Consider the following 26,904-nt stretch of genomic DNA (forward strand, 5'->3'; position numbering starts at 1 on the left):
GAGAGAGAGAGAGAGAGAGAGAGAGAGAGAGAGAGAGAGAGAGAGAGAGAGAGAGAGAGAGAGAGAGAGAGAAACTTAGAATGGACCCAGAAGTATGCCATGTGATGCTACCTTAAAGTCAGAACAGCCTGCATTATCACTGGAATAAACTTTAAGTTACTGTTCCATTTTTGATTCTCTTATCCAGCTGCCCCCTATTAGATTTCATCTTTTAAAAAAATTTTCCCTCCCTTCATTCACGCACATGCTCATCTGAGAAGACTTTAAGTTCTTCCAGCTTTGGACAGTAACTGCTTTTAAAAAAACAAGTGCCCAATATTCAGATTTAAAAAAAAAAGCAGAACACATATCATGTGGCCAATATCTTCACTCTAAATTGGTGATGAGACTAAAACAATTCCTCACTGCTCTAACATGGTGAAGATGTACCAACTGAAGGGGAGAGAGATAGTTGCACAATTGTCATATCAAAGGAAGTCACTTTACAGTAGCAGCATCCATCTTGTTTAAGCCTTCCATTGTCAGAGATTTGAGGTTTCATGATATACTTTATGTTCATAACAGATGTGATTGGAGAATTGGTACTGAATTTATAGCATCAGCAGAACAGAAAACATGATGTCTTTTATGCATGTCAGTGAACAGTTAGAGCTGTTCTTGTTCCACAAAGAAGGGAACTTGGAAGTCAAATACCCTTGTATTCCAAAACTGACTCTTCCACTTTTTGTAATTTTCAAATAGTTAATCTATCTTCCCAAACCTGGTTTAATATTGCATTGAATAAATGTTGCAACTTGTCAAAGGACAACTGATCATCTAAAAGCTTAGCTAGTAAATTATTTCATTTTCTTCAACAAAATTGCATAAACCAACATATATGTATATATACAGACAAATGTATAATGTTGGATTATATATTATATAAATAAATAATAAATGTAAATACATATATAAATCATACATAAATATTATAATGTAGGATAATTTATTCCATATAACTATATTTGCACATAGCTTTGCAAAGTCACAGGTGTCACATAAAGGTTAGTAAGCTAGTAGCAGTGGTTACTACTTTGGTATGCAAAAAACAGTGGAGGGAGACAGTGACATTTAGAGGCAAGAATTAAAGGCCATGGAATGTAAAAATGGTCTGGGTTTTCGTTCTGGTTCCTGTCACTCCTGTGATAAGCATTCTGACTTCCATAAGTCCAGGGGCAACTTGGAAAATCAAGGAAATTGGAGATTTGCCAAAAATATTTGCATTGAGAGGAAAGAAAAAGAACCTAAAATTAGTCACAGCTTCCATATGTATTATGAGACACAAGTCTCAATTCTGGGTAATGCCGAGGTTGGCCAGCTAATTTTAACAATAGCAGAAGAGGGCTGGTCAATGTCAAATCTTGCCAGGGATAATCAGAAGGAGTTTCAGGATCTAGACAAGCTCAAAGGCTTTGAGCCTTGACCCAATAAGAGACTGTTCAGCTGTGTCCAGGAAGGTTCCCCATCCAGCTGACTAAAAGGTGACTACAATGGGTTAAACTTTACAGCCACAGCCTCAAAAACAGTGAGAAACAGTGGGGAGGAAACTAAACTTCTTACTTGATCCATATCACTCCAAGGGATAAAATTGGAAGAAGATGGTTTCACTTTTCTCCAAGAGTAAGAGATTTTCATAAGGAAGCAAACAAGCCAGTAAGACATAGCATGAAACTTTTATTATGGTATTTTCCTCTCAAACCAGGAAAGGCTTTAAGACTAACTCAAAACAATGGAACATCAGCAGCTTTCTCCTGACATCAAGAAGTTACCAGGAGAGACCCAGAATTATCTGTCAGTCACCAGTTGGCCTTGCCACAAGACTGATCCATAGTCTCTTTCTATCACACATTTTCCAAATGACATCTTTTACTTCTATTCTTTGAAGATGCGCATTGATCCTCCCAATATTCCAGGAACTATGAATACAAAGACAAAAATGAAATCAGCCTAGCCTTCAAGGAACTCCCCCACTATCACTTTTGCATTCAGATTTATAAATTCTCAAAAATGATCATCTATTAATGGGAATCCTAGGAATCTAGGGAAAATCTAGCCCAACCCCTTCCATTTACAGGTGAGAAAACTAAGACCATAGAAGGAAGTGACTTGTATAAGGTCACACAGGTGGTAAGGGGCAAAGTTCTTGTTAGAAATTGGAAAAATGCAAGTTTTCTGACTTCAAAACCCAGAATTTTCCCCACTACATCATATTATTACCTTTTTTCAGCATTTTCTAGGAAAATTGTCTCTGCCTAAATTATCTCATAGATTTCCCCTATGTCATCTCCACCCTTAGCTTCATTCTAGACAGCTCTCCTAATAAGTAACATTTAAAAAACACTTTAACATTTGTATATATATGTATATATAAATATCCAATTCATGTGCAAGTCAAGACATCACCCATCATCCATCATTTTACCTAAGCATTGTGATCTCATTGCTTTTCTTCAAAAATGAAGGACAAACTACATATACATATATACAACATATATGTGTATATACACACACACTCTTATTTGATCTTCACAACCACCTTGGAAAGTAGGTGCTACTATCACCCCCATTCTACAAATGACTAAAATGATGCTAAGCCAAATGACTTGCCTACGGTGACACAGCTTGTGAGTATCTAAGATGGGTTTCAAATTCAGATTCACTGGACACTATCCTTTACAACGAGCTACCAGATTCAGGATCATTAATAGGAAACCCAATGTCACTTTTGCTTTGGCCTTACACTCTCTGGTTTAATGGAGGATTTCCTTTGAGTTATGTTTCAGAATCGATGAGGGGCCCCCAGTCTTCCAGGCACAGATGCTCGCTAGGCTTTTCCACAATCAATGGCACCTATTGGATGCAGCACTTTTGTGGAACTAAGGCTGAGGTGCTAGGGAGTCTTTAACAGGTCCTTGGCCTCCTTAGCACAGTACTTTAACTATGGATAACTAGCCACAGATATGTTGCGACAGTTGGATCTAGAACCTGGTTCCAGGGTCCCCATCCCCATCCCCTTGAGGAAAGCTAAACCCTTTCCTGTATGAGATGCTCTGAGCATCTGTGGATTCTACCATATTCCTGACACCTCACCTCACATCCTCTCATGTTTCTTCCAGTCATGTTTCGCCTGTATGACACAGAAGGCAATGGTTACCTGGATAGTACCGTAAGTAGGTTTCCTATATATTTGCTGTTCTCTAAGATCTGACCAGAACTTCATGGGGAACTAGAGGGTTTGGGGCAGGTCTACAGACAATCTAACAAGCTCTTGAATGTGCTCCTCCCTAAGGACCCTCATTAAGATGAATACCCCCAATACTCCTGATGTCCTAGAATCTTAGAATTCTAGAAATCTTAGAAAGCTTATGGGTTAACTAAGCCCTAAGAGAAATCTCTTTATGAATCTCTAAACCCTCCACTGCTCAAATATTTCCAGTGATGGGAATCTCACTTCTTCATGAAACACAATATTCTATTTCTGGACAGTCCTTTATTAAAAACTCCTTGCATGTTGCTAAACTCGGTTTTCCTATAGCTTCCACCCACTGATGCTACTTCTGTCTGTAGGCCAAGCAGAATAAAACTCATTTTAACCATTAAACATCTGAAGACCAAAACATCACCAATTCCTCCAAGCTGTCATTCTACGGCATTATTTCCTGACCAAGTAATCATCCTGGGCACCTTCCATTAGTTACAGTCCAATTTATCAACATTTTCATAACATGGTTCCCAGATCTAGCCACATTCTTCAGATGTGATCTGAGGGACACAGAAAGAATAGGATTATGAGCCTTTCTCCCACAATATGGTATATTATATATGGTAGCCATTATATTTCTATCAAGACAACTTCAACTGGTTTTAGCTTTCTTACCAGCTATATCTCTTTTGGGCTTATGATTCTGAGCTAGTAGCAGACTGAAACTTTTAGATATTTTTCACAGGAACTACAGACAAAATAGCTTTCCCGTGCCCTGTTGCAGATTAGCCTTTCTTGTCTTTTAGTCCTGTCAAATTTCATCAATACTGAACTCAATTTGCAGAGCTCACTCTGAATCAAGATCCTGTCATCCATTTGTAACAAAAGGCATCTTTCTTGCAATCTACTTAATGAAGCATCTCAGATGTTGCTCCTTGGAAACTTACCTTATGTCAAAGAAGGCTCCAGGGGGCTCTGATCCATTTGGCACTCTGTAGGTCAATGAGATTAGAGAGAGGGATGGGGGCTTCACTTGATACCAAAACATCTTATGCTAATATCAGCCAACTGAGAAAAGACTATCACCCTAAATACAAAGATTTATAGTGAGTGGAATGGCTGGTTCCTTCCATAAGGAACAATATCACCTAATGGAGAAAACAGAACCACCATGATAGCCCTCCTACTACCATCAAAACATGGATTTAGAAATAGACAGAGGGGCAGCTGGGTAGCTGAGTGGATCGAGAGTCAGGCCTAGAGACGGGAGGTCCTGGGTTCAAATCCGGCCTCAGACACTTCCCAGCTGTGTGACCCTGGGCAAGTCACTTGACCCCCATTGCCCACCCTTACCACTCTTCCACCAAGGAGCCAATACACAGAAGTTAAGGGTTTAAAAAAAAGAAATAGACAGAGATACGGGTCATCCAACCCTTTCATTTTCCAGAGGAGGAAACTGATTCCCAGAGTGACTTGTTTGAGTCATACTTGGTAGTATATAACTTGTCCAAGGTCATATAGGTAGTAAACAGCCAATCTTGGATTTGGGGTTGTTGAAGAAGCAGGGGAGATGATCACATCTTGGTACACTTAATGTGAGAGGAAATAAAGGGAAGGAAGACTGATACATGGGGGTGAGGGAGGGAAGATCGATGTTTCAGTGAATTTTCTATACATAAATAGTACTATAGACATATCCCATTGCTGCCACATGTAAGAATTCACCAGGATGATGCAATGGAAAAATACTAGAACTAGTATCGGAGGATGTGGGTTGAAATCTCAGTTCTACTACTGTGGGACTGTGGGCAAGTTAATGAATCTTTCTGAGAATCAGTTTCTCCTCTAAAATGAGGCATTTGGACTAGGCAGCTTCTTAGGTCCCTTCCAGCCTCAAATCTTTGATCCTATGACTTGAGTGTCTGACTTCTAGGTTATTTCAAGCTCTATGCCTGTGCTTCTATGAAGGGCAAGAATAATGTTAACAAGGAATAGACTGGCTGAGTAGTTGGTGCCTGTTCTTTTTTTAATTATTTTTTATTTAGAATATTTTCCCATGGTTACATGATTAATGTTCTTTCCCTCTCCCCAATCCCCCCCATAGCCAACACGCAATTCCACTAGGTTTTACATGTGTCATTGATCAAGACCTATTTCCAGATTATTGATAATTGCACTGGGGTGATCACTTAGAGTCTACATCCCCAATAATATCCCCATCAACCCATGTGTTCAAGCAGTTATTTTTCTTCTGTGTTTCTCCTCCCACAGTTCTTCCTCTGAATGTGGATAGTTTTTTTTTCTTATAAGTCCCTCAGCCTTGTTCTGGATCCTTGTATTGCTGCTAGTACAGAAGTCCATTACATTCGATTTTACCACAGTGTATCAGTCTCTGTGTACAATGTTCTTCTGGCTCTGCTCCTTTCACTTTGCATCAATTCCTGGAGGTCTTTCCATGGTGCCTGTTCTAATGAAAAGTCACCACAGGATCATGAGATTAGAGAGTTTGATCAGGAAGTGACCTCATTGAGTCCAACTTCTGGATTTGCAGATGAGGAAACTGAGGCCCAGAGAAATTAGGTGACTTGCCTAGGATCACACAACAAATAAGTGTCTGAAGGAGGATTCACCAGAAAAAATATAGTAACTCCACCATTCTCCCCTCTCATGCTTTAGTCATCCCTTTTTCCTGATTCAGTCTTGTTTCTTATTGGTTTCCCTTAGGCGCTGGAGCAGATTATCAACCAGATGGTGCATGTGGCTGAATACTTGGAATGGGATACCACTGAGCTCAGACCTGTGAGTGATGGGCCTGAGTTGTTAATGTTGTGGGAGAGTGAGTTTGTTGTGGGACAGTGAATGCCAAAGAACTGCAGCTCAGACCCATTCATCTGAAGGCAGTAAAGTGTTTATTTAAGGATGTTCCAGATAGCATGGCCAGGGTAGAAATAGCCCAGGCCAGTGGAATGGCACTGAGGGGATAGAATTGTAACCACTCCTCTGGGGTTCAGGTTACTCAATTTATTGAGGGTCTGGGGGGTTCCCCTCCTTCCAACTTTGGGAATTCTCCAGCTTCCCTCAGATTATTCCTCCCCTGAGCATTCCAGATGGAAGTGGAGAAGGGGTCAGGAAGGGGTGCAAAGATCCCCAGTGTACATGGGTGATGCTCTCTCCAGGGTCCTATTTACCATCATCTGTCTCACCCTTTAAGATCGTTTGTCCTTTCTCAGCCTTGCAAGCTCTTACCAAGAAGAAAGCCATAGCATAGCTCAAGTGCCCCCCACTCTTTCGGGCTTGGAATGTCAGGCAGACCCTTAGCAGGCTTCTTACAGGAGGTAAGACTTTAGCTGAGACTTGAAGGAAGCTGGAAGATGGAGACAAGAAGGGAGGATGCATATTCCCTGCATGGGAGACAACCAGAGAAAATTCCTGGAGTACAGAGTTGGGCTGTCCTGTCACAGCCAGGAAGCCAGTGTGACTCAATGTCAGAGGATGTGGAAAGGTGTCAAATGGAAGAAAATTCAACCTACAAAATCATAGAACTATAGAACTGAAACAAAGGGGCCCTGAATAGTAGTTCCTTGAGAAAAGAATTTGTACCCTCTTTCTTAGAAACAATTCAGCTGCTCTGTTATTAGTAACTGCCATTTGACCAGAGTCTAAATATCCCATGTTTTCATTCTTTGATTTCCCACTGACCTCTCCTTTTAGGGTAGGGGATGTTTTGCTTTGTTCTATTTTGACCTGATTTCCCCAGCATTTGAGTCAGGGCCATCCATATAGTGGGCACTTGAGAGATTTGTGTTGACCTGAACTGAGTTGAACTGAGGCCCTAGTTCTCTGGTAAGGATATTACTATCAACAAGATGAAAATAATTTTCAAATCACTGAGTATTTGTATTTTGGGGAAGGATTAAACACAAGAGTCATCTAAGGATCTAAAAAAGGGGGGAATGTGAATACTGGAACATCATAGGATCATAAATTTAGACATAGTCATTTAGCTTGCCCCCGCTATTCCTCCTCTCATTTTACAGATAAGGAAACTGAGGTTTGTAGAGTTTAAGTTACTCAGGATCATAAAACTAAATGGAGAAGGGTTCTCAGAAGCCATCTACTCCAATCCCCTTATTTTACAAAGGAGAAAATACAGATTAAATGAAGTTATTTGACTAAGATAACATAGAAATTATCAAAGGTGAGGTTTAAATCCAGGTCCTCTGACTCCACAGCCAGTAACCTTTCCATTTTACTATTCATTCCACTAGGAAAAAAAGTGTCATTCCTTGCCAGAATAATTTTTAAAATTTCTCATTTTTATTGATGCCTTTTAGTTTTTACATAACCTTCATTTGTGGATATATTGTTCCCTTGTCCCTTATCCAGAGAAACAAAATCCTTAAAACAAAATTTATTTTAAAAAACCTAAAAGAATGGTGGAAAAGGAACAATTTGGCAAAATGAACCAAACATCCATTAGTTGTGACACTCATAGTCTCCCACCTCACCAAATAAGATAGGAAGAGATGTATTCTCACATCTTCTTTGGATCCAAACTGAGAAGACTAATTTGGGGATCCTGTTTATCATACCTTCTAACAAGGTCAGGAGCCTATGTGTTCTTATTTTTTTAGCTAGTTTCACAGAGTCCTCAGCAATTTTACAATTAGTGAAACTCAGGGTTGTATCATGCAAAGAAAAATGGAGAAGAAAATACTGAACCACTGGACCTTCCTTCTATTTAGGAAACCTGAATGTTCTTTATGAGCAAGAGAGAGTCCATTAGAAGAAGCAGGACCAACTTCTATCCTGGTGGGTGGAAGAAGGCCAGATCAAGACCCAGAGGGATCTCTCAAAGGAAGTGATAGAGATGATGGAAGGAAGGACAGTGAAGAGCAAGACAAAGCAGAGGAAGGGAGTTGATACCCACTTACCCACTGCTCTTATCCTTTACTTCCTAACAGATCTTGAAAGAGATGTTGGAAGAGATTGATCTTGACCGGGATGGATTTGTGACTCTAGATGAATGGATTGAGGGAGGGATGACGACCATTCCATTACTGGTTCTACTAGGAATGGAAACAGTAAGTAACAAAACAAACTGGGGCTCAGTGGTTTGGGGTACAGAGAACACTTGTAAAGTTGATATGAAAATAAAGAAAATTTCTGGCTCTGCTTCCAGAGTAACTGAACTTTAAAATTGGAAGAAGACTTCAAGGTCGACTGACTCCATATTTACCTGGACAAGAATCTCTACAATATCCCCCAAAAGTGGCCAGTGAGGTCTCCACCTAGGGGATACCTACTAAGGCAGTCTAGTCCACTTTTCAGTAACTAATTCTTAAGAAGTTGTATTTTCTTGACATCAAGTCACAATTTTCCTCTTTGTACCTTCTATCCCAGTTCTGCCTTCCTGAGCCTAAACCTCTGCAAGTTATTGTTCAGCCATTCCATTCATGTCCAGCTCTTCGTGATCCCATTTGGAGTTTTCTTGACAAAGATACTAGAACGGTTTGCCATTTTCTTCTCTGGCTCACTTTATAGTTGAGAAAATAGAGGCAAACAGGGCAAAGTGACTTGTCCAGGGTCATACAGCTAGGAAATGTCTAAGGCTGGATTTGAATTCAGGTCTTCTAGGCCCAGCACTCTACTGTAGCACAATTACCATTTCTCCATATGATAACCTTTCAAATGCTTGAAGAGAGTTATCATGTCCACCCGAGGCTTCTCTCCAATAATAAATCATTCCTCTTTCCTTTCACAGATGACATGAATTAATTATCCTTCCATCACATAAGTTAACATTATAAATACAAATGCAAAAAAAAAGTTCCTGTCCTCAAGGAGTTTCCATTCTAAATAAGTCCATGAACCCTACATTCTCTCACCACTGTAGCCACACTTTCCTCTGGATACACTCCAGAAGATAGGGGCATACAGTTAGAGCTGGAAGGGACTTCAGAAGTCATTTCATTTTGCACTGAGGAAATTGAGTTCCAGAGGAATTAAATTAACTTGCTCAAAGATACCTAAATGATATGTAGCAAAGCTGGACCCAAGTCCTCTGGCTACAGAGCCAAACAGCATCCTTTTCTTTACTTCCTTCACCTCTTTGCAACTTCTCAAACATAATTGGATAGAACTGAACTGGAGAAACAATTTCTTGATGTTGTGATTTGAAATGGAAGCTCAGTCACCATCTGTCCATATTCCCTGTTCACATCAGCAGCAGATTGAGGTCTGGACCTTCATTGCAAACTCCATGCTCTGAAAAGCCTGACAGCCAAATCTTGTCTTGTGTTCCGAGTAAACAAGGGCAGGCTGATGCATTAGGTTGCCTTCCTTTTACTCGATTGAACCTCAGAATCAGAAGATGAAAGAGAAATGAGTATTTCCCTTCTCAGAGTCAGAAGATAAAAGGGGAAATTGTCATTTTCCCTTTCATCTTATGATTCCAAGCCTATCATTTAACTGCTCTATTTTGCAGAGGAAGACATTAAATCTGGAGATGTGAAGGGAACCTTTCCAAGGTCACACAGCTAATTATTGGCAGGAAAGTCTATATACTTGTACAGAGTGAACCTCAGACCCAAAGAAGCAATCCCACCTAAATACAATCCCTTTATAGCCTGTATTTTCTCCAAGACTGAGGACCAGAACATTTTTTTTAATTACAATAGACCAATCTCAGTTAAACCACCAAATACGCATTGATGACAAAGTTTTCTATCAACTAAGGGGATCTGTAACTCTGTTCCCTTTGGGATCAGGGAGACCCAGGAGAGCCTTACAGATAGCATCCTGGATTGCTTACCTGGATGAAGCTAAACTAGATTACTAGGAAACTAGTTTACGGTATCTTTTCGAAAGAAATATCTTGGAAGAAATCAGAGTAAGGTAATAAATGGGGAGAGCAGTGGCACAGGTCATGGCAAGGGACAGGGAGAATGATCATGGGTTCAGAATCCTTGGCACCTGAGAGTCAGAAGGAGAGAAGAGCAGCAGGAGTCAGAGTAGAGTCGGAACAAGTGCATTTGAAGTCCAGAAGATTTTGGTTGTGGATATTCCATTTCTATTGTCGTTCAGTCATGTCCAACTCTTTGTGACCCCCATTTGGGTTTTCTTAGCGAAGATACTGAAGTTGTTGGTCATTTCCTTCTCCAGCTCTTTGACAGAAGAGAAAAAAACTAAATTCCCAACAGTTGGAGGCCAATGACTAAACACACTATGTGGGGAGGAGCCCCAAACAACAGCCAAGGCTATAAAGAGTGACAAATAAGGAGAATATGCAGAAATGATTGAGTGCCAAAAGCAGCACTGGGAATGAGTCTACAACTATAGAAATATATACAAGATTGAATACATGTGTCTATCTACATATATGTATATGTGGAAAGATACATGCATGCACATATGCACACATTTATATTCACATACATAAACACAAATATGTACACATGTGTATTATAGTGTGTGTAGGTAGATATACATATAAAGGTATATACACACATATGTATGACCTTTCTGTGTCAGAGACCATAGGAATGCTTGGAACATGGACCAAGTGTTTCCCATGAGTGTGCTGGCACATTTGGCCCACTCTGTATGCATGCCTATGTTTGAAGCTGTAGCTACAGGGAAAGCCTAGATCCAATCAATGTAGCATACTGGATAGAGTATTGGGTTTAGAGTCAGGATGATCTGGATTCAAATTCCACCTCTGACACTTAACAGCTCTTTGACATTAAGTAAGTCACTTAATAATAGCTGATAGCTTTTGGTGCTTACTATGTGCCGGGCACTATGCTAAGCACTTTCCAATGATCTCATTTGGACTTCATAAGTCCCCTGTAGGTTGGTGCTATTATTATCCTCATTTTACAGATGACAAAACTGAAATCTCCCTGAACTGCAGTTTGCTCATCTATAAAATGAGGGGTCTTGGACTCGATGACCTCGAAGTTCTCTTCCAGCTCTAATCTATGATGCTACGGCTTTTCTAATTTCTTCCACTTTAGTCATCACCCAGAAAAGCTTGCAAAATCATTCCCTGATGGCCATCTTGTCTGCTGTCCCTAACTTATCATGAAAGATAAAAAAAAACTAGACAATGAACGTTTTACTGGCAGACAGTAGAGAAACCGAATTTCACTCCTCAGAGGACCCTTGGAAAATAGACACTCTTCAATGGGCAGCTCTTTCCCCCAAATCTCTACACATTCTCAGGTACTTTGAGCCTGCCCAACTGTTCTTGATACAGTTCTTCCTCTGGTTTTATGCTATTTTCAGAGGGAAGCATTAATACTCTCAGGTAGAGCTAAAACATACCAGAGCTAATCTCTGTCAAGGGGCCTTAGCCACCACAGAAGAGAGACTTCCAGTTTTCCCTGTCACAGAGGAGGGACAGTTCTCCTGAGAGATTCCAGACCAACTTGGCGACTTCACCTCATCTTGTCACCTCCGATCTAGCCCCACAAAATCTTGACCAGGAAAATAGACCTGTGGCTCTCCCCTTTAACTTAATCTAGCAAATCAAGAAACAGTTATCAAGCTCGTGATGTGTGTCAGGACTAAGGGTGCGAGGGCCAAAACGACACAGGTCCTGCCTTTAAGAAGTTTACATTCATTTAGAGGAGAATTTTCAGTCAATATCAGCAACTCAAGTTCAGATATGGTGATTAAATATTGATGTCCATCACCTCAGACCAAGGTAAAGAGGTGTCCTCCTTATCTGGGATCCTATAAATCATCCTAATTTCTCCCTAATTATCTCTGTCATGTATTGAAGAATGTCCTTTAGTCAGATGCTCCCCTCCCCTCCTCCTATGCACTCTCCACAGAACTACCAAATTGATGTTTCCCAAACAGAGATTTGAACCTGTCTCATATACTACCCCACCTCTACCCTCAATTCAAAAATCTCCAATTGCTTCCTATGGTTTTGAGGATAAAATTAAAAAAAAAAAACCATGGCCTCAAAAAGAAAGGAACTCGGAAGCTATCTAGTCCAACTCCCAAATTTTACATGAGCAAACTGAGGCCCAGGGAGATTAAATGATTTTATGATTATATTATCATATAATCCAAAATAATTATAGAATATATATAAATGTTATAGGAGCAGAGAGCTGCAGCTGAAAGGGATTTTAGACCAACCTCATCATTTATGACCAAGCTCATGATTTATGATCAACCATGATCAACCTCAACAGTACTTGAGGGAAATGAAGCAATTTGCCCCTGGTCACACAGCTGATAGAGGCAGGATTTGAACACAGGTACTCCAACTCCAGATCCAGTGATCTTGCCACCCTGCAAGGCTTGAGCTGCTAGAGAGCAGAGGCCATCTTTGTCTTTTAAAATTTTATCTTTTTGTTTGTCAATTCCTTCTCTCTCTTCCTCCCATAAGAGAAGGCATCATTTGACAAAAAAGATCTATGTGTCTATAAAATTATGTCTTGTTTTCTACTTATCAGTTCTTTCTCTAGTGGACATACATAAGTCATTTTTTGAACAATGTTTCTGCTGATGTCTAGAATGTTCTCTTGGTTTTACTCGTTTCACTCATTCATAATTTCATGGCGGTCTTTCCATGTTTTCCCAAAATTAGCCTGCTCATCATTTCTTATGGCATAGTAGTATTCTAACACTATCATATGCCACAGCTGGTCTTCTATCTAATCCAATTATGGAGGACTCTATATAGATTCAACCAAATTTTTCCCAAGAACAGTCTTTCTAGAATACTGCAAAGTTCTTCTGGGCTATTAAACTGAAGACCAAACTAGAAAGATGGCCAGGAGAGAGGACAAGAGTAATTAGTGGATTCAAGGAATGTGCTTTGTAGATTTGGGCTAATCACTTAAGCTCCATGTGAATTAAACCGACTTAGAAATAATGAGCACTCAGGAGCCTGCAGTGAAACACATTTCATTCAATGCACATGCCTGGAAAAACAATCTTCTTTCCACTTTTGTAAATAAAATCTCAACTTCAGAGGCTGAATTAACTGGCATGATGGTGTTGGGGAGGAATTTTCAATAATAATGGAGAGGAATATGGCAGAAAAAATGTCCCCCATTAGATATGGCTTCAAAGCCATTCAATTCAAATAACATTGATCAATATTGTTATTAACAATAACAATAAATTACAATATGCAAAACAGTATGCCAGATGTGGGGAAAGTTTGTTCTCATATTCCCCCAGGAGAACAAAAGCTGTCTGAGGACAAGGATTATTTGTAGTAGGACCATGATCAATATTTATTGAATTTAATTTAAAAGAAAGGAATTGAATCAAATGGAAGGAATAAGGTTATATAAGATTTGATTCTTAGGGGACAGCTGGGTGGCTCAGTGGATTGAGAGCCAGGCCCAGAAGTGGGAGGTCCTGAGTTCAAATTTGGCCTCAGATACTTCTCAGCTGTTTGACTCTGGGCGAGTCACTTAACCCCCCATCACCTAGCCCTTAACACTCTTCTGCCTTGGAACAGATACATCAGATTGATTCTAAGACAGGTGAGGGTTTGGAAAAAAGATGCTCGATTCTTGCCTTCATAGAGCTTACAGTGGAGGATACAGGACATATACAAACAATACAATACAAAACAGCATGATGATGAATGTACTAGATAGATACAAAGTGCTCTTTAAGGTCCAAGGATAGACCAGTGCTAAAATGAGAGAGGGTTAGGGTGGACGAATAGTGCAAAGAAGAAATAGAGAATATCTTTAGACTGGAACTAGGGAACTATCTACCTCTAGGCAGACATCTTAGAGCCTTAGATCTGGAGGTGGAAGAGACCTCTGAGACACCTAATCCAACCCTTTCATTGTACAGAAAAACAAACTGAGTTACAAAGTTAAGTTCACAGGAATAGAACCATAGAGCTAAAGCTGGAAGAGACCATCTCTTACGGAAGTTTTTAAACTGGATTAGTGGGATTTTAAAAATATTTGGATACCTTCATTTCAACATGACCTTTTTCAGCAATTCTACATATTTTATTTATGTATATAAAAATTATTCTGAGAAGGGATCATTAGACTTCACCAGACTGCCCGAGGCATCCATGACACAAAAAGGTTAAGAATCCATGATTTTTGGTTCAAATCCATCATTTTTACATATGAGGAAACTAAGACCCAAAGAGATAAAGGAAAGAAGATTGGATCATAGCTAAGAGCTGGATGGTGCCTTAAAAACCATCTAATCCAACCCCCACATTTTACAGATATAGAACCAGCTCCTTCAACTGATCCCTTATCGAGGGATAGTCTCAATGGCCGTCACCATGCTAGTCATCCTCTTCAGGACTTCCTCATCTATGGATTCTCCAGTTTATCTATATCTTTCCCAAAAAGGGGCACTATAAAATGGAATACAAATGTCTAGTTTTATTCCTCTACATTTCCTCCATGAAGCCTTCTCCAATGATCCTTTCTCATCATTCTTTCCTCAGACCTTGAAGAGCACTTTGTTTCTAGCTAATGTACTCATCATAAAGTTCTATTTTGAATTATAGTTACTTGTGTATGTGCTGTATCCCTCTACTCAGACTGTAATTTTCAAAATTCAGATGTGAATTAATGAAAGTATAGTGGAATAGTCCTCTCTCTTGTTCTGAATGTCGTCCTTCTTTTAACATAATCTAATATTTAATCAGCCCACATGGTTGCTATGTTGTTCCATCTAATGTTATACCTGTTCCCCAGAGTGTAAGTGAGACACTCTTGAAATTGGATAACAAATGATGATGAATCTCTTGTCCCCCAATAAAATCAGAAGTTTAGAACTAGGAGAGATCTAATGAGCCACATAATCTGGACCATTCATTTTAGAAGTAATGAACACACTGAAGATCCATGAGGTTGTAAGCAGCAAGGCCAGGATTTTAACTGAGGTCCTCTGATTCCAAATGCAGCATTCTTCCCATTGAAAAAAAAATCAATTAGTAGGATTCCCATCATCTCCATGAGGATGACTTCTCTCACCTATTGCTGCAATTTCAAAAATGATAAGAGAATCTTATGAAGAGGAGAGGGGCAAAGAGTAAAGGAAAAGACTAATGATGGAGACAATTTCCCCTCATTCATCTGGACTTCTTTTACTGGAGTTTCACCAACATCTTTTTGTACCTGTAGGATGAGAACAAAGATGGCATGCATTCCTGGAATCTAAAGCATTTCACACGGCCAGCTTTTTGCCATTTCTGCCACTCGGTGCTGGTAGGAGTACGGAAACAGGCCCTATGCTGCACATGTGAGTCTATGCCCCCCTCTGTCTCCCTAATTCAGGTCTTTGAATATCCCAGTGGGCATCTGGTCATGGGCCAAATAGCCTTTTATGTAGACTCTGCTTTTACAATGTCAGGGAAGGTGGTAAAGGTTATTTTCAAAGTTAATTGTTTAGGGACCACAGTGCCAGCTTCTTATGGGAACTCCTCCACCAAAACACTACTCTAGTGCTTCTTGGGACACTAAAGTATCCCCAGGTTCACTATGGCTATACTTGAGGATCATGGGCTCTCTTAGATCTCACTGATGTGGTCATGGAGGTAGACTATACTGATATTATCTGAGGACCTGTCTAGTTCAATCCAGAAAACCTCATCACCAGGATGACTGTAGGGTGCTGAATATTTTGGTCACAGAAACTGTTAACAGCTAACTGGAACCCAAACTGGAGTGCCTATGTTCTGTGTTAATGTGGAACCTTAAAGTTCCAAAATATGTGACAACTCTAAGTACCAAATTCTGAGCAAGGAATATACAATGAAATGAGAGCACAATCAAAGCTTCCTCAGGACATGAACAATTCCATTTTTGTCTTTGTATCTATAGTGCCTCACATAGGCTGTCTTAGCATACAGCAGACACTTAATATTAATTTTTAGGCTTTTAAAAAATTTATTTTTTTCATGGTTATATGATTCATGTTCTTCCCCTTCTCTTTTCCCTCCCCAATCCCAGAGCCGATAAGCAATTCCACTGAGTTATATGTGTATTATCACTCATTACCTATTTCTATATTATTCATTTTTTAATAGGGTAATCTTTTAAAAACCAAAACTCCAAATCCTATACCCATACAAACAAGTGACAAATCATATGTTTTCCTTCTATGTTTCTGCTCCCACATTCCTTTCTCTGGATATGGACAGCATTCTTTTTCATAAGTCCCTCAGGATTGTCCTGGATCATTGCATTGCTATCAGTAGCAAAGTCAATTACATATGATTGTCCCCCAATGTTTCAGTTACTGTGTACAACGTTCTCCTGGTTCTGCTCCTTTCACTCTGCACCAGTTCATGGAGGTCTTTCCAGCTCATGTAGAAATCCAGCAGTTTATCATTCCTTATTTCACAATAGTATCCATCACTATCAGATACCACAATTTGGTCAGCCATTCTCCAATCAGGGGACAACCCTTCATTTTCCAATTTTTGCTACCACAAAGAGTGCAGCTATAATTATTTTTGTACAAGTATTTTTCCTTATTATCTCTTTGGGGTACAAACCCAGCAGTGATATGACTGGCTCAAAGGGCAGGCATTCATTTAAAGTCCTTTGGACATAATTCCAAATTGCCTTCCAGAATGGTCGGATCAATTCACAGCTCCACCAGCAGTATATTAGTGTCCTGATTTAGTAGGCAATTAATGTTTCCTAGATGGTTGATACCTGTGATTATAAGGAACTTCTGAATGAGAAAATTCCTTCCCTAAATGCAGATTGCTATCTGTTCTCCATTGTATGGTGCTGAGTCAACTTAGGTGACTGAGACTTGTCCAGGGTCATATACAAGCATATGTAAAAGGCAGAAGGAGAACCCAGGTCTTCTTGACTCTAAGGCCAGTCATCTATTCGCTACACCATGCTGGCTTATCAAATAGTTGCACAGGTCTGTGGAAAAGGTCCATGGCTAAGGCTATCCCCATGCATGCATGTTCCATGGAGTATGCTCCAATCCAAACTCCTTCTCCTTCTCCACTCTAGGGCCTGTAAGCTAGAAGGCCAAGTAGGGTACAGACTTCAGAACCCCAAGTTGCTTAGGGCAGTTGGAGACAGTTAGAATCAGGGTATATAAGGGGGTGGTGTCCCCCAAGCAGAGCACACACTCACTCTGGGTTTCAGGGTGCTGGGAGGAAGTGGGGTGGTGGTAACTACTTTCTTAGGCCTAGCAATCCTCAGACCAGAAATACTTAGTGCTCTACTCTGCTATTCTGTATATTATCTAATCCAGACTGTCCCTCATTGACCTGCTTTCTACAGCTGTTATAAAATTCTATATGCTATTGGTTAAGACTAAACATCATCTTCTGATGTACAACCAACACCAGCTAGAATCCAGCTAATGCTTACTCATTTATTTATTCATTTAGGTATTTGAGCAACAGAGTAGGAAGGGAAAGGAAGAACTGTGAATAGGGGCCTTTGCCCAAGCTGGGCCAAAACCAGGCCCAAATCTTAGCTGTTAATTTACAGTGACCTCTGTTATATTGAAACTCTGGGAGCTTGAAGATCACCTTTGATTGACAAATAAGTCAGTTGGATGGAATGTTCCCAGGGAAGTCATGCGAAAGGCAGGAGGAGGGCAATTGAGAATCCTGAGAAGGGATTCTGGGTTTTTGACCTGTGCTGAGGCTGGAGATCGGTGGATCCTGGTCTTGGAGTGAGAGGGTGCAAACATCTCTCTGCAAACTCTTCCTGTACTTGAGATACCATTCCAACCTGTACCTGACCACCACCTTGGTGTCTACTGCCCCTAGATAGTAGGAGTTTCATCATCTAGATATCTAGGTTTCCCAGGGCCCGGGAGGGATCTGGGAAGTGGGCAGGAGATGAAGAAGAGGGTGGAAAGGGTGGAAATAATTCAACTGTAAGGCTGAAGATCTATTGAAGAAGAAGTCAAGATATCCCAGCAGTTTACCTACTCTGGTTTAGTCCTGGCCAGGCTGAACCAGAGGGAAGCTACATTGATTCTTCATCTGCTAGCAGTTGAGATTTCATTAGTAACCATTAGCATAGGGTCTCCTATACCACAGTCCTTTACTCTTATCCTTCTTGTTTAATATAAAGTTTAAAGTACCTTCCTAAAGCAGTTTCAAAGCTTGTTTTGGGAAGGGAAAAATCGCAGTCAGAATACAAGGCGTTATCCTAGCTAAAGAGCCCAAATCAACATATCAATTAACCCCAGGTGGGTCCTGAAGGGATATACCTCTTAGACCTGAAGGATCCTGCCTGGGCAACTGTTATAAAGGGTCATCTTATTGCTCTCTGTACATCAATTTACCATCCCAAATAGATCAAGAGACCTCCCATAATTATAACACCTCCTAACCCTCATCCCTCATAAACCTCTTCTTTCCTTATTTATTACCTCCTGTTATTAAAAGTTACATTCATAGTTTCAAATAGCGATTGTACATTTCAATTAAGAAAGCCAACATCAACAGACTTACCCTTAAGGAATTTTCATACTCCATTTTCAAGACTGACAGTTGGTTGTGAAGTTTAGCTGTGAGGGCCCAATCTGATTTTTACCATTTATCCTTGTTAGTAGACTTCACCTTTTAGTCAGAATTATCTCTTCCTGTGGAAACACCTCTACCCTCAATCAAACCATCGAGTTGAGGAAGAATAATCCAATTCCTCTTGGGGAAATCCCTGACCTTTTCCCCTCAAAGTAAGAGCAACAAGGCCTGTGACATTTTGGGGAAAGCCTGCTTCTCTACCCATCCGCCACTAACAGTCAGTGAGCCAGCAGCTGCTCTCTCCATCCTGTGCCTGTCAGCTCTCACAATTTGGCAGAGTCAGCCAGGATTTTTAATCTTACCAACAACTAAGTAGCCATTTTGAGAGTAAAAGAGCAACATGGATTATTCTCTAGGAAGAATAATTTTCATTATTGTTAGCAGTACCCTTCTGCTCTATAGCTTGTGGTTGGAGGCTTATAATTTATGCGTAATCTTGATACCCCTATTTATGCTGGAACTATTAAAGATATATGGCACGAATGAATGGCTGAAGATCAACATTGGACAGGTTGTGGCCTTCATACCAACTTGTGGAGCAGTCATGTTATCACTGCCCCAAGGTTATTGGGCTCTTGGGAAACTAATAAGACACATGTTTGGCAAAAGTGATGATTCCACCCAGATAATCAAAGTCCTGAAGCATCAAATCGAAGAACTGATTGAAATAAATAAACAAATGAGAGAGGGCAAGGAAATTGATACAAAAACCATATTGCAACTAGAATTAGTTGAGGGTGCAAATCAGGACAAGGCCAAAGACAAGACCAAGAACAACAACCAAGAAAAGCCACAGGGGGCTGAGGCAGCAATCACCATTTTGCCTATATGTGTCTGAACAGTGGTCCAGCCAGATTCTTGGATTTTGCATGTCAAGGGGTACAAACCCTTCTCTAGTGGGGACTTGGAAATCCTTAAAAAGAGATTCCCACAATTCTATCTCAACCCCCACAAGTCAATAAAAGAATTTAGGAGGGCAATTCGTCTTTATGACTCCACATTTCGTGATGTGGAGATTCTTTTGTTGGAGCTCTTTACCCCCAGCAGGAAAGCCAAGTTTATAGCCAAGACCAGGAGTAACCCCAACCTAGCCTCCTGGCCTCAGGAATATGAGGATTTGGAACTTTTTCTCCATGGCAACATAGCTTTCCTGCACCAATGCAGGGAGGATATTACAGAAACCATGAAAATTCACACTAAGCATCCAAACAGCTAGGGACGTTTTGAGGAATTAGTCAGGGAGAGAATGAACACATGAGCACTTTCCTTGATAGGCTGGTGGAAGCTGGGGAGAATAGTTTAGGCTTTCAGGATATGAGTAAGAATAACATCCAGCACATTAGGAGGTCACTATAAATTAACAGCTAAGATTTGGGCCTGGCTTTGGCCCAGCTTGGGCAAAGGTCCCTATTCACAGTTCTTCCTTTCCCTTCCTACTTTGTTGCTCAAGTACCTAATTGAATAAGTAAATGAGTAAGCATTAGCTGGATTTTAACTGGTGTTGGTTGTACATCAGAAGATGATGTTTAGTCTCAGCCAATGACATATAGAATTTTATAACAGCTGTAGAAAGCAGGTCAATGAGGGACAGTCTGGATTAGATAATATACAGAATAGCAAGGTAGAGCACTAAGCACTTCTGAACTGAGGATTGCTAGGCCTAAGAAAGTAGTTACTACCATCCTCCTTACTCCCAGCACCCTGAAACCCAGAGTGAGTGTGTGTTCTGCGTGGGGGACACCCCCTTATATACCCTGGTTCTGTCTCCAACTGCTCTAAGCAACTTGGGGTTCTGAAGTCTTTACAGGCCTTAGTTATTCATTCCTTATACATTCCTCCTGACATCCAAGAAAGGGATATTCCCTTCCATGGGCCTATGTTTTCACCCTCATTTTACTTTATTCTTTGCCTTGTCCTCTAACTTCCATCTAGGTCAAAATGGGCCCACTTGCCACATTCTCCTCTTGCTTAGTGAGGGGGTTTGTGCCCATGATGATACAAAATAAAGAACTCAGTTCCTTAGGAATATGGAACATAGGCATTGGACATGCAGCATTGACCAAATAGGATATAGCAGCTTTTTGTCACAGAGTATATGGAATTTCTGATGGTGGAATAGCTTCCACCTTTGTGGAAAGCATAAATGTAAATAAGGAAGCATAAAGCATTGGACTTGGAATCAGAAAGACCTGAATTCAAATCCAGCCTCAGACACTTACTAGCTATGTGACCCTGGACAAATCATTTAACTATGTTTGCTTCAGTTTCCTTATCTATAAAATGAACTGGAGAGGAAAATGTCAAACCACTCTAGTATCTTTGCCAAAAAAATCTCAAATAAAGTCATGAAGTTACATATGACTGAAAAAAATCAACAAAAACAGGAAGTTTCTTCCAGTTTTAAATTGTGATTCTATGACTACAATTAAGCCTTCTCTAAAAGTTAATTTTTAAAAACGCCCTTTCTAAACTGAAGACATTCAGTGGTCTAATAAGTCATCCTCATCCTGGCTCTACCAGTATCTCAGCAGTGTGGTCTCCAGTGTCCATGAGCAGCCTCAGCTCACAGAAGGAAACTATGAGTACCACAGATTCTGTATGAAGCCTTTATAAAAATTAATCTACTGCCAGAAGCCTAATTGCATTTAGACTCAGTCTCAATTCTTTGAGGTCTTGTGGCCTTTTCTAGGGTATTTGTTTTGGGGAAGTTAGGAGACGGAGTTGAAAGGGTTTAAACCTGTGATTTCCTCAGTATGGGGAACCTCCATTGTGGAAACACCTACTACCAGTACATAACAACATCTGCTTTAAGACTCAAGAGTTTCAGACTGTCACCTGGGGCAATTGGACTTGCCCAGGGTCCAAGGTGGGACGTAGGATCATAGAAAAATATCAGAGCTGGAAGGGATGTCCAGGGTCATCTAGTCCAGCCCACTCATTAGATGAAAGAAATGAAGTCCAGAGAAGTTATGAGGTCATAAATTTAGAATCGAATGTGACCTTCAGGGATGTCTGTTTCAGTCATCTCATTTTACAGATGAAGAACCTAATGACTAGGAATTTCAATGACTTAGTCATGAACTAATAATGCTAAGAAGTATGTTCTGAACTCAGTTCCTCTCATCCCACACACTCTCATTCTAGAGACAGTGTTGTTTGTACTGTTCCTGATGCTGATACTGGATTTTTCTATTTCTGGGTCGCATGGTTAGGAGAGCCAGAGATGAAACTGCAAAGATGTTCCTCCTCATTGCTTAGGAACTATCTTTTCTATAGCTTTTCCTAATCCTCAGTTTCTCACCTGGGCATCATGGGAAAGAGCCGAGTCTTGGGATGTGCAAGTTCAGTAAATCTTCTTTGTCAAAAACCAATGACTTCTTTAGTTATCAAACAAATAATGTCAAATATTTTCCTTCACATGGGTTTGGATCATAACCAATAGCTATGACTATAGAGGCATTAGACATTAAAAGGTGGTTCTCTATTGTGCCCCCCCCCATTATACGGGTAACTCATAGTAGTCTCCCCCTTTCCTCTTTTCAGTTTGTAAATATACGGTCCATGAATCATGTGTATCAAAAAATATCCCTCCATGCATCAGTACCTATAGTAAATCCAAGAAAGATAATAAGGTAAGTGAAGCCTCCCCTGGCCTCTGATGCTGCTTTGCCCTCCATATGTCTAAGGTCCTTTCCCAATCCTTGGTCTATAATCCCATGATCCAAAGTGCCAGGCAATGGCAACATCTCTATAGAATCCCAGGTCAGAAAATAAATGGTCATTCAATCTCTCCACTGCCTCTCTCTTTAAGCCATGTCATGGCATAGTCCATAAAATGCTAGGCTTGTAGTTTGGGAGACCTGAGTTCAGATCCTAACTCAGGCCCTTGCTAGGTGTATGACCCTGGGAAAGTTATGTAACTGTGATCTGCCTCAGTTTTCTCATCTATAAAATGGGAATTATAATAGCACAGTGATGGCAAACCATTTAGAAACCACATGCCTTTCCCTAAAGGCCTCACACAGGGGAGGGAGGAAGTACTCCCATTGGGCTGCTGGGTGGACGGGTGTGTGAAGTGAAAAAAATGTCCTCAGCAGAGGTGAAGAAGGGAAGGGAGCAGCCCAAGCATTCTACTCTACCCACCCCACCCCCTAGCTCTGCCACTTGTGAGTCACCCACCTTAATAGTCATCCTGGGACCCTTTTGAAGGAGATGCAAGTGACTAAAGACCCTAAGCATTGTATTTCTTCTAAGCCCTGAAGGACTCATTATAAGATCAGGTCTGGAGGGCAGAGTTTTCCAGTAGAGTGGGAGTTTTAAAAATCCCCCTTGAGAGAAACAGAGGAAAAGAGTTAGAGATGGAGTATGGCAGCAAAACAGTCCCAAACTTTGCTAGAAGGACTATTGACTCCATATCTATATCCATCAACCCTCAGTTGATTATAAGTGAGATGTTGACTAAATGACCTGAAAAATATTTTATGGTTCAGTTTTCTATGAAACAACTCAACTCCTTGCCCTTCCCCTCCTTCCTAGGATTTAGATCGCAAATGCAATTCCTTTTCCTTCTGCAGGTTATGTATCACGTGTGGATGGAAGACAACAGAGTTGTGAATTGTGACTTTTGCAAGAAAGCCATCAAATGCTACCATCCAGGGACTGCAGTCCACTGTGTGTGGTGCCATGTCACGGTGGGTAGTTCCCCAGATTGGAAGTAGGAACTTGCTAATATTTTTTAAAGGGGAAGAAATAGGGGCCAAACTAGTTTCCTCATGCTAGACCAGACTCAAAGTATAACTTTTTAATGTAAACTAGGAAGGTTTAGAGTGCAGTGCCACTGGGCTTTTTCATATTTTCATCAATGGCTTGGATATTAGGATAAATGATATACTTGTGAAATTTTCACATGATAGAAATATAGGAAGGATGATATTGTCACAGGATGATAGTCAGGATCCAAGATGATCTTGGCAGACTAGAGCACTGGACTAAATCTAAGAAGATGAAGTCCAATAGAGATAAATATAAAATTTTCATATTAGATTTTTAAAAATCAATTTCATGGCTTTAAGATGGAGGAGGCATCATCAGAGAAGACTGTATTAAAAATATCCCAGAGACAGAGCAGCTAGGTGGCTTAGTGGATTGAGAGCCAGGCCTAGAGATGGGAGGATCTGGGTTCAAATCTGACCTCAGACCCTTCCTAGCTGTGTGAACTTGGACAAGTCACATGACCCCTATTGCCTAGCCCTTACCACTCTTCTGCCTTAGAAATAATACATGGTATTGGTAAGATTAATAAATTTAAAAAAATTAAAATCTGGGAGTTTTAGTGGACTCCAATCTCAATCTGACTCAGCATTATGATAGTGATGGCCAAACTAGCCAGATTTGATAACCAAAAAAGCTAATTCCATCCTCCACAAATAAGATAACATAGTACCACTTTCAATTAGAGAGCCCACATATAAAACTGCCTATTCATGTCCCTTGACCATTTGTTGATTGCGGAATGGCTTGATTTATTTGTAAATTTGACTTAGTTCCTTATCTATTGCAGAAATTAAACCTTTGCCAGAAAGTTTTGTTATAAAATCTTGTTTCCTATTTTGTTGCTTTCCTTCTAATTTTGGTTGCATTGGTTCTGTTTGTACAAAACCTTTTTAATTTGATGTAATCAAAATCATTCCTTTTACATTTTTTTATCATATCATCTGCAAAGAGTGATAACTTGGTCTCCTCATTGCCTACTTTAATCTCTTCAATTTCTTTTTCTTCTCTAATTGCTACCACTAGTGTTTCTAGTATGTTAAATAATAGAAGTGATAATCAACATCTTTGCTTCACTCCTGATCTTATTGGGTAGGCTTCTAACTTATCTCCATTGCAGATGATGCTTACTGATGGTTTTAAATATATATTGCTTATTATTTTTAGGAAAGGCCCCCTCTATTCCTATACTTTCTAGTGTTTTCAATAGGAATGGATGTTGTATTTTGTCAAAGTTTTTCTGCATCTAGTGAGATAATCATGTGATTTCTGTTGGTTTGATTATTGATATGATTAATTGCATGGATGGTTTTCCTAATGTTAAACCAGTCTTGCATTCCTGGTATAAATTCCAGCTAGTCATAGTGAAGAATCCCTGTGATAACTTGCTGTAGTCTTTTTGCTAGTATTTTATTTAAGACTTTTGCAACTGTTCATTATGATGTTTTTTCTTCTTTTTGAAAAGAAGAAAAAAATGTTACTTTAAAAAACTTGAGTAAATATTTTTATATATAAGGAAACTTTTCAAAGAAGAAAATATAAACCCTCCAGAACCATCTGAAAGAATGCTACAAATAGCTAAAAATAAAAGTATTGCAAATAATCATTAAGCATCACATACCCATCAGATTGACAAAGATGTCAAAACTCAAAAATGGTCAGTATTGGAGGGCTACAGGAAGACAATCTCATTAGTATTCTGTTGTTGATGTGAATCAGTTTAAATGTTCTGAAACACAATTGGGCACTCTACTGGAAAAGCCAACAAACTATACATATACTTTGATGCAATAATATTGATGTTTGATAGGCCCTCTGGGAGACAGAGGGAAAGAGGAAAATCCTACCTACAAAAAATATTTGTAACATTATGAATGTGTGTGTACGTGTGTGTGTGTGTGTGTGTGTGTGTGTGTTAGTAAAGAACTGGAAACAAATTTATTTTATTTTTAATTGGTAAAATAGCTTTTAAAACATATGTTGTAAGAATGTAGCGAAATACATTAATACCAAAAGAAACAAAGATGAGAAATTTATGGCAACATCATATTCATTTATCAACTGATGCAAAGTTAATAGAGAACGATGTGTGCAATGCCTTCAATAATGTAAAGGGAAACATAAAAAAGCAATAGAACTCTGGTCAACAAATACAGTGACTAATTGGGACCTGGCTGAGTCATTGGGAAAAGAGGCTTCTCTCAGCCTGGAGATGGCTGATGATAAATACATAATGATACATGATTTGTCTAACATGGCTGTGTTGGTTCATTTTGCTTAGTTGTATTGCTTTGTTGCTAGGATGGGATTTGATGGAGGGGAAAGTCACTGGGAAATTGAGCAATGTAAAAAAAAATAGAAAATATCATTAAAACGAGCCAACAACAACAAGAAAAGAATACCTAATCAACTAAGAGAAAGAAGATAAGGTAATATGAGAGAAGGAAGATTAAAAAGGCTTGGGAGAGACAGAATTTAAAAAGGAATAAAGATAAAGAGAAGAAAAATAAGATGGAGGAAAATGCATAGTAATCATGACTGTGAATATGAGTGGAATGAACTTACCCATAAATCCAAAGCAAATAATAGAAAAGATTAGAAGCCAAAATCCAATAATAAGTTGTTTACAAGAAATACACTGGCATACAGAAAGAAACACAGTTAAAATAAGGAACTGGAGCTGGATCTGAATCTATTATGCTTCAGCTGAAATAAAAAAGGCAGAGGTAGTAATCATGATCTCAGACAAAGCAAAAGCAAAAATAGACCTAATTAAAGAGATAATCAGGAAAACTATATTTTGCCTTTTTTTTAAAGTAGCACACAATGGAGCAGTATCAATACTACACTTACACACACCAAGCGGCATAGCATCCAATTTTTTTAAAATTTTCTTCCAATTACATGTAAAAACAATTAAAACATTTTTTAAATGTTAGGTTCCAGATTCTCTCTCTCTCTCTCTCTCTCTCTCTCTCTCTCTCCCTCCCTCCCTCCCTTCCCCCCCTCATGGGAACAAGTGTTCCAAATTCTTTCCCTCTTTCTCTCCCTCCTTACCCCCCCTCATTGAGAAGACAAGCAATCTGTTATAGGTTTTACATGTGCTGCCATGTAAAACATATTTCCATATTAGTCATGTTGTGAAAGAAAACACAGTCCAAAAAAAACCAAGAAAAATAAAGTTTTAAAAAGTACACTTTGATCTGCATTTAGACTCCATCAATACTTTCTCTCAAGGTGGATAGCATTTATCATTATAAGTCCTTTGGAATTGTCTTGTGTCACTGTATTGCTGAGAATGGTTGTCATTCATTATTGATCTTCATATAGTATTACTGTTACTGTGTACAATGTT

The 26,904-nt window shown here is 39.6% G+C and overlaps 1 protein-coding gene across 1 annotated transcript in view; it reads left to right on the forward strand.

Moving 5' to 3' along the window:
* The window catches only part of DGKG (diacylglycerol kinase gamma), a 250,772-nt gene that overhangs the window by 18,228 nt on the left and 205,640 nt on the right, over nt 1–26,904 (forward strand). The window contains 6 exon segments of the mRNA XM_044675638.1: nt 3,156–3,205; nt 5,966–6,040; nt 8,206–8,325; nt 15,388–15,505; nt 22,323–22,411; nt 23,354–23,470. Coding sequence (XP_044531573.1) covers nt 3,156–3,205; nt 5,966–6,040; nt 8,206–8,325; nt 15,388–15,505; nt 22,323–22,411; nt 23,354–23,470 — 569 coding nt within the window.

This window comes from Gracilinanus agilis, chromosome 4, assembly GCF_016433145.1.
Source record: "Gracilinanus agilis isolate LMUSP501 chromosome 4, AgileGrace, whole genome shotgun sequence".
Taxonomy (NCBI): Eukaryota; Metazoa; Chordata; class Mammalia; order Didelphimorphia; family Didelphidae; genus Gracilinanus; species Gracilinanus agilis.